Here is a 15,320-nt window from a genome sequence, read left to right on the forward strand (position 1 = left end):
TATCCAAGTTCAACTTTCGGGTTCTGATTTAGTACAATTGATATTTTACCCCAATCTCAATTAATATATGTAAAATTACAAAATTACACATAAGTACATATATAAAACTTATATTAATTTGACATATATATAGAAATATATGTTTCAGGCAATTTCCTACCCTAAATCTGACTGATTCAAGAATGGTATCATTATTTTCAACCCGCTAAATTTGGGTTCGAATTTTGGATTTGGGTAAGCACAAACCCAACCCCGATCGACCTTGTTGCCATTCCTAACCTTCCTATATGGTTAACTCTTTTCTCACTCTTACAAATCTACTTATGTATCAGAGTTTAATATTTATACAGTGAATGTAAAGATTTATACACATTTAATATATCACTCACCATTCATTTGTATTGTTTTTATTTAAAAGTCAATAATAATTAAAAATGAATGATGCAATAACAATGTAAAGAACTCTTCAACTCCCAAATCTTTTTCCCTATGGATTACATTTAGACATTATAAATATCTGATGTCTTCTAGTTCATTAGGTCCATTTACTCAATCAGTCAGGTTAGCCTTGTATTGATTATTGAGCCCCTAACATTTTTAATCATAATCACTATCAATATATTTTTCACCTTTATATTTTGGGCAACACTGATTCTCACTCAAGACATCTCATAAAAATTAATCAAAACTTGCACATTCTTCCCAAATGCATCTTCTTGCTTCAACTAAAAAGACTAAAAATGATTTTAAACCATTTTCTTCTTTTGTCTATGCTTTTGCTATTCCAAATTTTGCTTGTGCCAAAAGCAAACCTGTTTACAGAAAGAAAACTACATATCAGGAAAAACAATGCCGTATGTGGTGCAATCTAGAGATATTAAATCTGACATAAAATGCACTTTTGAGTAAAGCCTATTAGTAAAAGATAAAAAATGTATAGACCGAAAGTGTAAAAGTTTTACACACTGTCATTGGCTCACTGCATTATCCACCATTCATGTTTAATCATCAATGACACTTCAAAAAAGTAATTCAAATGAATGATGAATTATGTTGTGACAATGTATAAATATTTACACTTACAGTACATAAATATTACACCCATAATAAAATGCCATAAGCTGAAATCTAAAGGCATCTAGTATATAGAAGGCACCATAATAGCTTAATAATTATAACTCTAGCATTTTAGTAGCCAATTGGTTCAATAATAATGGTTCACGTTTGATTACTAAGAGACATTCTTATGAATAGGGGATTTTAATACAATAAATAGCTCAATGATTGAAGGATCTTTGCACTCGAAACAGTGAGGCAGCTAGTGAGGTTCTAACTATTTCTGATCCAAAACTATTTCCAAACTAGGTAGTCAATTGCAGATAGCAAAGTATAGCAGTTGACCCAAAAAAACATTATAGCAGGTTCCAAGATGGATGATACAACTAAGGAAAAAATACACCTAAAATACTAAAAACTTAAATAATTTATACCTTTAAGTTTTTAAAACTTGTGTTTGACACTATTGAGAGTGAGTGTCACAGTGGAAGGTTTGAGATGAGGCCATGGTTGTGAAAGAAGTGGATATATGAGAAGAGAAGTGAGGGGAAGAAGCTTTGCCCTAGAAATGTGTATATGTGGGAGGTTGAGATGAGAGTGAGTGGCCAAAAATTGAAGAGCTTATTCACTGTTGCAGTCAGAGGGAACGACAGGGAAAAGGGTTAGTTGCAGTGTTTTATTTTAGGATTTCCTCACGTGTTTATAGAAGAGAAATAAAGGCAAAAATGGCTTTTCCCTCTAAAATTAAGGTTTTACCCACAGCCTTGTTGAAGCGAGTTCTGACCCATGATTTGGCCCATGAAGACGCTGCACTTTGAGCTGCAACAAGCATGAGGGCCATCCGCACCACTACACGTCATTCTGTCGCATGGAAGGGCTGACAACCACCGCGACACTGCTATCCCATTGCGTGCGATACATACTATTGACTACTTAGTTTCCAAATAATATAGGAAGAATTCAAATTATCAACAGCAATAGATATCAATTATCATGATTTCTATTAACAAGCTGTAAACACATTTAGTAAACATGCAATTAAGCAATCCCTACAAACAAAACTCATGTGATAGGGTGCAGGGGAGACCACCCATCACTCGAGTATACGAGAGATGCTCATGTGGCACTGCTGGCCTGCATGATAGTAACTATCAGTAACTACCTTCCTTAAGGGAAGGGTTAGTTAAATAGATAGTGGATGTAATTGCATATTATCTTTTAGGAATAATCAATTTGTAAGGGAACTGATTCAGGGAATCAGTTAGGGTTCTTCCTCTCATTGTAACTGGCTGACAATTCCCAAATTAAATAAAAGCATTTAGAATTCGGGATCCAATTGGTCCTGAATCAATTTTTCTTCCTAATTTTGTGTTATTGTTTGTTCGTTCTTGTACCGGTGTTATCACTGATATTAGAGCACCGATTATGGTGCCCTGAGAAGACACGAAATTCTTCCACTGGTTGATGAAGACACGAAGTACGTCACGATTGGGAGAAGGTTGGGAATAAGAATGCGAGGAGATGCAAATGCGATTGAAATTCGCCGAAGCACTGGCCAAGAAACATGAAGAGCAGATAGCAGATCTGGCGGCAAAGCTGGAACAGTGTCGTGTCGTGGACAGTCCTGTTCGGGAGAGATTTGCAAGTAGTGCCGTTCGCGGCGAGGATGAGGTACACGGGCAGGAAAATGGAAAAAGCCGGAAATTTGCCGGCGATGATGCGTTCGAGTGGACTCATTGGTTGGAAGGTACTTCCAATTGAAAGAACTTTCAGAAAATGAGAAGATGCAGGCCACTATTATGGCACTTGAGGGGAAGGCATTGGGTTAGTACCATTGGTGGGACAAATGCAACCTGAGGCCAAATTGGGAAGGATTCAAGATCACGGTGGTTCGTTGGTTTCAGTCGTCGATAATCCAGAATCTATCCAAGCAGTTGTTGTCACTTAAGCAGACTGGCTCGGTAGAGGACTTTGTGGAGGAATTCGAGAAGTATGTTGGGGCCTTGAGGACTATTGATCAGGGTTATGCGAGGGGCATATTTCTAAATGGGTTAAAGGAAGAGCTTCGGGCTGAGGTAAAATTGTATAAATTGTATTCTTTGTCAGAAATTATACAAAAGGTGTTGTTGATTGAGCAAAAGAATGTGTTACTTAGCAAGAGGGGAGGGTACAATTATGCAAGTCGAAGTGGGGGAAATCAGCAAAGCAGTCCCTACACTAAAATTGTGATCGTAGAATCTAAAGTTGCATGGGAGAACAAGCAGGACAACTTGGGTGGGAGTAACACCATAGGGAATTCGAGGTCGAAACAGGCTAATGATGGTATACGACCAAGAGGTGTGGAATTCAAGCATTTGACAAGTGTCGAGATAAGGGAGAGGCGTGACAAAGGGTTATGTTTCCGATGTGATGAGCCTTATACCCGGGAGCATCGATGCAAAAATAAGCAATTCTGGATGATCATTTTAGAGGAAGAGGAGGAAGAGGAAAGTGGGGAAGGAGAGGAATCCTTGGCTTCAGTCCAGGATTTGCGGTTATCTTTATGCTCCATGTCAGGGTGTACTACAACCCGATCCTGGAAGGTGGAGGGCTTGCATAAGGAAAGGTCGGTAGTTATTCTCATTGACTGTGGGGCTTCCATAACTTCATAGCCAATGAATTGGTGGATGAGTTGAAGCTTGTGGTCCAAGATTACATGGTGGAGGTAAGAGATGGACATAAGGTGAGATGTAAGGGTAAGTGTGTCCAATTGTCTTTCCAGATACAACAGCTAGAGGAGGTTCAAGATTTTTATCTCTTCACTTTGAAGGGAATCGGCATAGTGTTGGGATTGGACTGGTTGGCTGGGTTGGGCGAGGTTAAGGTTGACTTTGGGAAATTGGACAGTGAAGCAAGGGCAGAAGATGATTCGAATCACCGGTAACCCAACATTGACGAAAATCGAGCTTTCATTTGGGGCCTTGATGCAAGTACTAATGACAAGAGAGGGGTTGCTAATGTAGTGTGAATCACCTAGCCGAGAGGGGCAAATTGCAGTGAGCAATTCAGTTAAAATTTTGAGATTGCTAGAGGACTTTGAGGAGTTGTTTTCTGACTCTCCATGCCTTCCTCCCATTCGAAGGCACGATCATGTGATACATTTGACTGAGGGGGCAACAATCTCTAATGTGAGGCCCTACAAGTATCCTCATTACCAGAAGACGGAGATAGAAAGCTTGGTGAGGGACATGATGGAGTTCGGGGTAATCAGGCACAATATCAATCCTTATTCCAGCCTAGTTATTTTGGTTAAGAAGGATGGAGGTTGGCGATTCTACGTAAATTATCGCGCGTTGAATAAGGTGACTATACCCAACAAATTTCTCATACCTATTATAGAGGAATTGTTGGATGAGATTGGAGGTGCCGCAATTTTCACTAAACTAGATCTGAAGTCGGGGTATCATCGAATTCGAATGAGAAGCGAAGGTATAGAGAATACCGCTTTTCGAACACATGAGGGACACTATGAGTTTGTTGTGATGCTCTTTGGTCTTACCAATACTCCTTCAACCTTCCAAGCTCTCATGAATGAAGTTTTGCGACCCTACTTAAGATAGTTCGCTTTGGTCTTCTTTGACGACATATTAGTTTATAGTTGTGATGAGGAGTCTCATGAGGAACATTTGAGGAAGGTGTTGACAGCCTTAAGAGTTAATTCGCTGAAGGTTAACAAGAAGTGCAGCTTTGCAAGGCCTAGCCTGGAATATTTGGGCCATATCTTATCTCATTCAAGGGTGGTCTCGAGTGAGTCGAAGGTGGCCACTATGAGTTCTTGGCCGATGCCCTGCAATTTGAAGAGCTTAAGGGGATTTATGGGTCTCACTAGGTATTATGAAGGTTTGTGCAAGATTATGGTCGAATAGCCAAACCTCTAACCGATTTGTTGAAAAAGATAACTTTGTGTGGACGGAGGCAGCTACTACCGCCTTTCAGACTCTAAAGGCAACTATGATTAGTTTGCCCATGTTGGTTGTACCCAATTTTTCGAAGACTTTCGTAGTGGAAACAGATGCTTCTAGTAAAGGGATAGGAGCTTTCTTAATGCAGGAAGGATGACCTTTAGCTTTTTGGAGTAAAGGTCTCTCAGCTAGATCCCAATTGAAATCTATGTACGAATGAGAGTTGATGTCTTTGGTTCAGACGGTACAAAATTGGAAGCATTACTTGATATGCTGACACTTTGTGATCAAAACTGATCAAAGGAGCTTAAAATTCCTTACTGATCAGAGGCTATTCTATGAGGAGCAGTTTAAGTGAGCAGTGAAACTAATTGGCTTGGACTTTGAAATCCAATTCAAGCCTGGCAAGGAGAATTCTATGGTGGATGCTTTATCTCGGAAAGCCTTTTATACAACAGTTTCGGTGATTAATTTGGCCGATGCGGAGGAATGGTTCCAAGAGGTACAACATGATCCTAAGTGGAAAAAGGTGATTCAAGATCTTGTGGAGAATCCAGAGTCTCATCTAGGTTTTCAGTTTCAGTCGGGTCGGTTACTTTACAAGGGGAGGTTGGTGTTGTCGAAAGCTTCCAATAAGTTGCATTTGATTTTAGCCGAGTGCCATGACAGTGTGTCTGAGGGGCATTTAGGATATTTTAGAACCTACAAAAAGGTTTTTTTCTACTAGGAGGGTATGTGGAGTTATGTGAAGCAGTATGTAGAGGCTTGTGATGTATGTCAACTCCAGAAATATTCTACTCTAGCGCCTGGGGGTGTCTTACAGCCATTGCCGAGTCCTACATAGGTATGGCAAGATATCTCTATGGATTTTATTTTTGGGTTGCCAAGGTCTAGTGGCAAGGATACGATCTTTGTGGTGGTTGACCGACTTACTAAGTATGCCCATTTTTATCCCCTTGGTCATCCATTCACAACTAAGGATGTAGCGGTCGTTTTTGTGAAAGGGGTTGTGCAGCTGCATGGGTTCCACTCTTCTATAGTTTCAAATCATGATCAGATTTTTCTGAGTAAGTTTTGGCAGGAAATTTTCCGATTGGCAGGTACTCGATTGAAGTACAGTACACTTACCATCCTCAGGCAGATGGGCAGACAGAGGTGATCAATCACAGTTTGGAGACCTACCTCAGGTGTTTCGTAGGGCCTAAGCCGAAGAGATGGGTAGATTGGCTTTCATGGGCAGAGTTTTGGTTCAACACCACTTACAACGTCTCAGTCGGGATGACCCCTTTCAAAGCTTTGTATGGAAGGGACCCCCTATTTTGATTAAAGGTTGTATTTTTACTTCTAAAGTAGAAGAGGTGAATCAACCCTAAGGCCCAGGCAAATAAGCATAGACGCATGGTAGAATTTGAAGTTGGAGATTGGGTGTTTTTGAAACTTCAGTCGTACAAGTTGAAAACATTAGCGGCAAGACCATCGGCCAAGTTGTTTGCTAAGTTCTGTGGACCATATCAGATATTGGAGAGGATTGGTCCGGTGGCGTACCGATTGGAACTTCCGGTTCATGCTCAGGTTCATCTAGTGTTCCATGTGTCACTGTTGAAAAAGGCTTTGAAATTGGTTCAGCAGTCTTGGCCCCTTCCAACTATGTTATTGGAAGAGTTTGAGTTGCGAGTACATCCGGCTAAAATTCTGCAATGCAGAGATGATAGTGGCAAAAATATAGAGGTGTTGGTTCAATGGAATAATCTGTCTGCATGTGATAATTCGTGGGAGTCAGTGGCTCAAATTCGGGAGGTTTTTCCTCGATTTCCCCTTGAGGACAAGATGGCTCTTTTGGGAGGGAATATTGATAGGGTGCAGGGGAGACCACCCATCACCCGAGTATACGAGAGATGCCCGCGTGGCATTGCTGGCCAAAAGATAGATCGTGGCAGTAACTCTAACTATCAGTAACTACCTTCCTTAAGGGAAGGGTTAGTATAAATAGGTAGTGGATGTAATTGCATATTATCTTTTGGGAATAATCAATTTGTAAGGGAACTGATTCAGGGAATCAATTAGGGTTCTTCCTCTCATTGTAACTCTCTCTCATGATTCCCAAATTGAATAAAAGCATTTAGCATTCGGTATCCAATTGGTCCTGAATCGATTTTTCTTCCTAATTCTGTGTTATTGTTTGTTTGTTCTTGTACCGGTGTTATCAACCTGAAAGTAGTTTCTCTTATATGCAAGAGCACGAAATTAACTTCTGAAAGAAACAAGAACACGTGAATCATTTTATGAAACGAGGAAAAGTTGTTGTAGAGTGTAAACAATAATAAAGGTATAAAAGTCTTACGCTTATAATCCATTCAGATACAAAGTGCACCCACATCAAGTGTCGCCGAGTCATATTCATATGGGGCTTCAACTTTTGAAGAAATCCCTTTCTTTCCTTGCTTCCTCTCTTTTTTGCCCCTTCTGGACTCAACTGCTTGGTTACTGGCAAAACAAAAGTAGTGATCACACTCCACATCAAAATTTTCTAATCAGAATATTACTTGATTACATTCTTATAGCACATAAATCTCTATCAACAAACATAAATCCAAGAAACATCATGCGAATACTTGAAATGTGAAACAAAACTATACAAGCAAGGACTGTCAGATGCATACGTTACAAGCTTAGCGTATTGTTTTCCCAAGACAGATCCACAACAAGCTTTGTATTTCTTTTTTGAACCACATGGGCAGACCTTGTTTCTAGGAATCTTCAATGGTTAACCCCACAAAGATGGGGCAAAAAAACAACAACAAAAGAGTGTCAAATGAGATCACATGAACATCGGATCATCTCAACATCTCCTCTCCGTGTGCCACAGACAAACAAAAAATAGAAGAGAAATATTACCTTGTCGGTTGGTTGCAATGTTCTATTGTCATTGGTCATCATGGACCTATCATTTGATTCATCATTAACACTGTCCTCTATTTTATGTTCTTTGTGTTCACGATTCTCATTTTCATCATGGCCTGTACATTCTCAGAATTTGAGTAAGAGTTAGAAAGGAGTTAATATTCATTTTTTTTCTAATAACATAATTGTCATGAACCAAGTCCCCCAAAATCTTAATATGTTAGATGGTGGATCATAAGTGGTTTTATCTTTAACATGCCCCCTCATGCAAGAGCCCTTTGGGCTTGAAGCACGGGCAGTGCACACCTACCTTGCGCAAAAGCTTGTTATTACAAGAATTGAGGTGGCAAGTATTGAACTCTCTTAGACCACTTAGTCATAGAGGTTCTGAAGCCATATCATTAACGAACTCTTGCAAAAGCTTAAGCAGTGAGGTGAAGGATTGTGAATGGTTATATATTTAACAATAACTGTTTATGCTAAGTAAGTAGTAATGAATAAAAGCAAACATGCATGCTAGAGAAAAAAAGGTTAACTAATTCTAGACAGGAAAATATGTTCATTTACCCTAACAGTACAGAAAGTTCAAAAAAACTCATACATTACCATCAGCATCAGCCTGACTAGGAATGAAATCAGATGTTGCACAGCACTCTTCTGTTCCTTGTTCTGTGATAAGAAACTCAATTGCAGCATCAACATTTCCGTTTACCTGCTCTAGAATCTGAGAAAAGGAAGACAAACTTTGAAAGTTTGAATATATATCAAATTGATTTCAAGAAAAGATAGCAACTTGCAATAAAAGATCTCCCTGAACTGAAATATTAGTCATGCCAGACAAGAAGCGTACAAACACAAACAAGACATGCACTCACCTGTTCCACTTTTTCAGTGTTTTCACATCCACTTCCAGCCATAACCAACTTTATGGACCCTGGCAGAAAATTTCCTTTATCAGTCTGCTCGCGGGATTTGTTAGCTGTAACTTTTGCTTGATGTGATGTTGCTGACAGATCAGCATCAGCCTTTCACAAACTAGAACTAATCAGGTGATGACTACTATTATTAACATTAATTTGAGAGTTAGGACACAGAATTCCAATAAGAACCTTAATTACAATTGACTTTGCAGGCCCATCACAGTCATCATCCTTTAACCGCACGCTATTATAATGCTCCCCGTCATGATAAGACCTGGAAAAGCATATATACCCAAACATAACCCAAATGAAGTTCATATGCAACAGCAGCCAAGGTGGTACGGCATGGCAGACTTTCTGAAACATTCCATATGAATATCGTAGTATGGCAGTTTTGCAATGGCAGCCATCACACAAATGGTGCCCTGGCAGTGCCATGAGGGAAATGGGGTTTGAAGGTGAGAAATTTCATCCACCCTCATATAGTTTATGGGTACTACTACTGTTACCCTTTAGAGGGTTAAACAAGTTTCAACAATTGTGTTAGAAATGCTATCTTTTGAGTGTGTCATGCATATGTTGTTCCTTCTTTGTGCACCACCCATCTTAGCCGCAAATTTACAATATATTGCACGCAGGACAATATACAGTTTGCCACAAAGTCCACAATGCCATCCACCAGTGAAAATACATATTGTGATGTGCATCTTAAATTTTAATTTCATGTCTACAAGATCTATTGCACACAGGATAATATTACAGGGGTTATCTTCCCTAAGATGATAAAATGTTCGGATTCACCTAATAGGAAACTATGAGCTACATACTATTCCAGCCACATACAAACAGGACCACAAAAAGTAATTAAAAATAGGTTCCAGGTCCTTGGAACAATTAATAACAAGATTTTCCATTCACAAAAACTGAATCGATGTTTGCTCGTTTATTTTATCAATTTTCCTTCCAAATAACCCAACTGCATTATATCATGGTTGTCGAATCAGGATACAGATTATGAATCGAAAGGCCTGCTTTCTGAATCATGTACCGAATCATATTGTGAACAGTGAGATTCATGATCAATAATTAAAAATGCTTAAATACAACTCATAACAGCAAACTTACATTAAAAAACATAAATTCAAGGCATAAGACTCATCTTAATTCATAAGTTGAAACAACAACAAAAGGAATAAAGATATAGGCAAAAACAAAGAAGAAATGGTAGTGAGCAAAGATGATTCTCACATCCTAGTTTTTACGAGTGGAAGAGGTAAATTCAGATGTTAAATGAGCAGAGGGTAAAAAATTAGGTTTGAGCCCATTCTGAATGGTAAAATCAGGCATCTGAAGTGGGTTTTAAAAAACGAGAAAAAAGTCTTCTTTTTAGGGTTTCCAGGAAACCTGCCTGTTTTAGACGAACAGGAATCGTGATCCAGAAGCGATTCAAGTTATACAGTACAATTCCGACGATACAGGAAGTGATTCTAGAGCAAAATGCAAGCTCTGGTTTGCATTGTTGGGGATGAAAGCCACATCATTTCGAGATATGAATTGTGCGATACTAACTATATCACCACCCAATTATCATTTACCATACTTGTATTTACATGATCAATGTACATTATTACTCTACTACTCTATGTAGTATTTGTGTGTGTATGCTTTATATATAGGGACTATATCAGCTCAGAATACCTTGTCATTGTCAAAGGTGAGGATCTAAAACATTCAACTTTATTTGAATAGTCAAGATTAGAAGATAAATGCATGTAACTTTTTCCAGTGGTTATGTGATTCTAAGGTATTAAGATCCAGAGTCTGCCAGCAAGCTGAAGACATAGACTATTCACTTCTTGCTTAGTCATAGATATAGCATTTCAAAACGATCAATATACTGCTCAAAGCCCCGGATAAAATAGTGTGCGGTGCAATTTCACATAACAATCATAGACTCCATAGTACTTACAAATGGATCATACGAGCTCCACGGTCATCAAAATTTCTGATGTACCAGCGAGGAGTCATGCTCTGCAATAGCAAACAATAAGCATGTGAATCTCAATTAACTATAGGGTGCAATGTCATGCAAAATCTACCAAAAATTAGAAATACTTGTCTGTGTCTGCACAAATGTTAGTCATCATTATTAATAAATGAAGATTAAACACGTATAAAAAAATGCATGGGACAAAGGTGATATAATATGGAAAAACCTCCACTTAAGACATGTCCCAATATACCTTTAGGTAAAAGTATGAATTATCTAGCCAAATATAAAACAATGCCACATTAGAATATAAGAGAACACAATAAATTATCTTCAGGTACATTACTTACCCGGTGAATGCATATATTACTATGTGTTACTAGAGACGCTGCCTGCAATTCCATATGTCCAGCCCATGTACTATCATTTTTCATGGATTGGCAATATTCATCAAATGGGACTTCATCTTCAATAAAGGGCTCAAACATTTCTCGGTTGTTCTGTTAATAACAGCTTCAAACCCAGACTTTGTGAAAGAACTTTCCAGTTAAAAAAATTAGAAAAAGCAGAAAATACATGAGGAAGCTAGCTGTCAAGTTCAAGGTAGTTATTATCGTGAATCGTACATGAATCGCTTCGCCTATTTTCTGAATCATGAATCGTAAGATTTAAAAAGAAAGGTACATCCCACTTAGTGGGGTCTGGAGAGGACAGATATATGCAGTCTTAACCCCACAAGCAGAGAGGTTGTTTCCACGATTCGAACTCATTACATGATAGTCACTAAGCAACAAACTTACTGTTGCGTCAAACTCACCCTCTTTATTCACAATGAATTGTAAGATTCATAACAAATACGACTCATGCTGAATAATTAAACATACTAAAATAATTCATAACGTAAGTCATAACACTCATAACCACACAAATAACATATGAAATAACACAAATTATAACAAACTAATTGTAGTTTACTTTATAGAGCCATGTAGCCGACCACAACTAGTGAGATAAATTCTTAATTGTTGTTTCATTTTTCCTGGTTGTCATAACAATTACTGATATAAAGAGCAAAAGAGTAGTATCCAATATTGCTTCCAACCTATGAAGCACCTATACCGATGAGTATTAAATACATACGTATCTAATACGTCGATACACATTTTCTTGAAAATACATGATATGTTTGGGTACGCATATAAAATATGTAAATAAAATCCATAAAACATAATAAACATATAATTATTGTTATGAATTTCCAAATAAGGAACATATTTTGTAGACATCACTAAATACAAAATGAAATTCATATTGTCATAAGATGATCAATCCTGTATCAACAATATGCATATGCATTTGCTATTCATTCTCTATGCAATGCGTGTGTTTTGTTTTATTTCTCTTGCTACAAGTCTACTTGGTATATTGCATATTATGTTTCTCTCTTCTACTTAATTGTTTATGTTATGTCTTTCTCTCTTTTAAAATGCTATTGTGTGGTATTTTGGGTGTCTATGAAGTATTGGGGAAATATTTTAAGAGTATCGGAGAGTATCCAGAAAGTATTGGATTTATAAATTATCTATTTTTCAAAAATTATAATTTCGATACGCTATGGATACGTATCAATGAAGTATCGGACACGGATACAAGAAGATTATTGAAGTGTTGATGCTTCATAGCTTACAACAGAAATTGAATTTGAACGTTTCAGACAAAGTAATTGTCAAGTGGGAAATGGGCCTTTTATAAATTAAGTAGCCAAGGGACCACAGAGGCAGGGAAGAAGTAGTTGGAGAGGCAGAGGAAAAATGAAAAAGAAGCAGAGCAATAGAGGGAAATGCAGAGAAGGCAGCAGCTTCACTGTTTGTGTTTTCAGTTATTCACAGCGTGTTTTATTCAGCTTCACTGTTTGTGTTTTAGTAAAAACAAGGTTTGGGTCCTCAAAATGGCAAAACAGCCCCACTGCTAACATGCTTAAAAACGGAATATTAAGGTTTTTAAAAACTGGTTGCCTTCAACCCTATCCAGATTGTCACGCGACCTCTAGCAGTGCGACCTACAATAGTGCTGTCGCAAATTCTGAATCGTGGGATTCACGATTCCAATTTATATTCAAATGATACAGGCCAATTCATGCGATACAACACATGATTCAGATGCCAAAACGATTCTGCTTGCAATCTAAATCGCTGGCCATGAATTCTGCTTGCGATCTAAACATCAAGATGTTGTCTAGTTCACAGATAGTCATGAAAGTTAACAACCTTAATCAATTGTTATGCATATGAACATAAGCTATCACTCACAATAAACATACCCACACTATGGATGCAGTAAGCAACGGTCACGATAGAGTATTTATTTTATGTTTTGTCAACTTTCTTTATATTTACTAGGTTAACTGTGAGTGTTTAGGTGATTTACTTAGATGAAGGTTCTTATTTGATAATGGTTCAAAAATCCCAAACACATTTCTTCCCAAAACTTTACATCATTAGTAGAGATTAACAATGGCCCTCCTCTTTACTTTTTTTCTTGTAATAATAAGAGGAAAATTAGGAAAACACAGGACAGAACTGCTTAATGACAAGAAATAAACTTGATGTTCAAAGAGTATTAGAGTAATCAAGTTAAAATGTTGAACCAAGAAGAATAGTAAAAGTATTTCAAAAAATATACCAATATGTGTTTCACTACCATGCTGCGGTACTTTCGATGTTCCTCCTCATTGCCCTCCAACTGATCAGCAAGGGCTCTGTGTAAGAATAGAGAAGAGCAAAAGTTGAAACTAAAACACACTTCAACATAGTTGATTCCTCTTACTGTAAACTATTGTACCCCTTATACACAGTTGATTTGTCTTACTATAAACAATAAGTGCCACTGTGACTTGTTTTCAAAGAAAAGTTTTAAGTGAAAATGGATATGAAGCATGAAGGCTGACCTGAAGAAACAATTGCCATCTGCTGTCACGTGAACAGTGCGTAGGCCCAGAGCATCCAACTGAGTCCAAAATTGTGAAGCATCATCCTGTTTTCCTGGCTTCTTATTCTGTCACCAAATGAATGTGAACTCACCAGTTACCGAAGTATCCAAATAAACAACCATTCCAAGAAGAAACTTACAATTGGATTTGTTACTGAACATATTGAAAGAGGAAGTACCATTATTCTTAATAGTAGGACATTTCAATTTATAGATACAATAATATTTTTCTTCTATCAGTTGTACCCTTCAAAAGTTTCTAAATAACCTCCAGACTAAAGGTCAAAATTCAGGGACATCAAGTTGACTTAGAGAAGATTTATTCTTTTCAAACCAAAATAATAATAAAATAAAAACCTATCACCAAGGCTCTAATGCTTAACCTTAATAAGCCACAAGCAAAATAAATAATTAATTCCACCACCAGGTCACAAGGCAAGCAACCATGCCATTACACCGATTCTCACCCTCAAAAGGGAGACTTAGCTCAGTGCACGAGGCTCCCAACAAGTGTGATATGGAGAGAGTACATGTATGCAGCCTTATCAACAAGGAGGAGAGACTGTTTCAAGGAAATGAACTTGTGGTCGTTAAGCCGACCGAAGCTCATCTTGTAAGTGTTGGATAAAAATAGTTAATTCCAATGCACAAATCCAAACTCGAAAATAGTTAATCCCTTGCACAAACACAAGCTTCATAAACTTGTCAGTTTAAGCAACGAACTTTTGTATTGGTTTTTTGTTTATTCGATCATAGCCTAATGCAAGATAAATAAATCATTGAAAACAAAGCGAGAGAAGTTGTGGAAAAAGAAAAGATTAAGAATCCAGATATTACTATGAATAAATCACACTACTATTGAAGATTGAATGCATAAAGAAAAAACTAGAATTTTGAAAAGGTGAAGCATACTTGCGGTTGTTGTTGCTTCTTGTGTGATTGCTTCTTCTGTTGCTTCGTCTTAACCATGTCCTCTTAACAAATCAAAAAACCAATGGTTTCTTCTGTTTGCTCAGGTGTTATGTTTGGTTCTTGACTCAGGAGTTACGAGCCCCTGGGCTTTATGACTATTTTGAATTGGCCTTGGACTTCAGCCCAAGGTTGATATATCTGCAGTTCTGCACTCCTACTAAAAAATAGATACCCGAAAATTAGGGGTTGTTGAGATCCAAACTGTTACAAAAAGAACTCGAAAATCGATTCAAAAAACTGAAATTGTGAAACACTAAAATCATTTGGATCTTGTTGACTAGTTTTAAGAAAACTGTGGTCTAAATCAGTTTTTGATTCCAATTTCATAAATTGCGGATTCAGATCATACAAATTGTAATTACATGTGCACAAAAATGAAAATTATTTCACTTCTAAATTTAATTTATCTTTTAATTTAATCTTATTGTTAAAATTATGCTTGTGTGTTACTCGTGTTGTTTTCTTGATGTCTTATTTTTTCTATTGTTTTTGTTTTTTTTTTATCGACAATTGTTAGTATGTTAGGGGTTAGTATGTTAGTATTTTGTTATG

At 37.5% G+C, this 15,320-nt stretch overlaps 1 protein-coding gene across 5 annotated transcripts; it reads right to left on the minus strand.

Annotated features, from left to right (window-relative positions):
• On the minus strand, positions 573–14,825 carry LOC109331879 (OTU domain-containing protein 3). 5 transcript variants are annotated; one of them, XR_002105858.1, is made up of 13 exons: positions 14,709–14,825; positions 13,756–13,862; positions 13,491–13,566; positions 11,159–11,308; positions 10,788–10,849; positions 9,008–9,092; positions 8,774–8,923; positions 8,505–8,622; positions 7,893–8,014; positions 7,658–7,752; positions 7,339–7,481; positions 7,206–7,248; positions 573–812 (listed from the first exon to the last, which is right to left on the minus strand). XR_002105858.1 is itself a non-coding variant. In XM_019566647.1 (12 exons), exons 1-11 carry the CDS (start codon positions 14,763–14,765, stop codon positions 7,352–7,354), a joined length of 1,161 nt encoding a protein of 386 aa, XP_019422192.1. In that variant the 5' UTR covers positions 14,766–14,825; the 3' UTR covers positions 573–812; positions 7,339–7,351. The 5 variants fall into 5 exon arrangements, 2 of the variants coding, with proteins under 2 accessions (XP_019422192.1, XP_019422193.1); XR_002105857.1 differs by having other exon boundaries at positions 573–811; positions 7,203–7,245; positions 7,893–8,023; XR_002105856.1 differs by having other exon boundaries at positions 573–811; positions 7,203–7,248; positions 7,893–8,023.

This window comes from Lupinus angustifolius, chromosome LG17 (genome assembly GCF_001865875.1).
Source record: "Lupinus angustifolius cultivar Tanjil chromosome LG17, LupAngTanjil_v1.0, whole genome shotgun sequence".
NCBI lineage: Eukaryota > Viridiplantae > Streptophyta > Magnoliopsida > Fabales > Fabaceae > Lupinus > Lupinus angustifolius.

What these genes read in the sequence shown, in the direction of transcription:
- LOC109331879 (XM_019566647.1), bottom strand. Translation starts at nt 14,765, where the DNA reads ATGGTTAAGACGAAGCAACAGAAGAAGCAATCACACAAGAAGCAACAA. An exon ending in ACACTGAAAAAGTGGAACAG is followed by an intron (nt 8,623 to 8,773) that starts GTGAGTGCATGT and finishes TCCTTTTCTCAG; the next exon opens with ATTCTAGAGCAGGTAAACGG. An exon ending in CATTGCAACCAACCGACAAG is followed by an intron (nt 7,753 to 7,892) that starts GTAATATTTCTC and finishes TAACCATTGAAG; the next exon opens with ATTCCTAGAAACAAGGTCTG.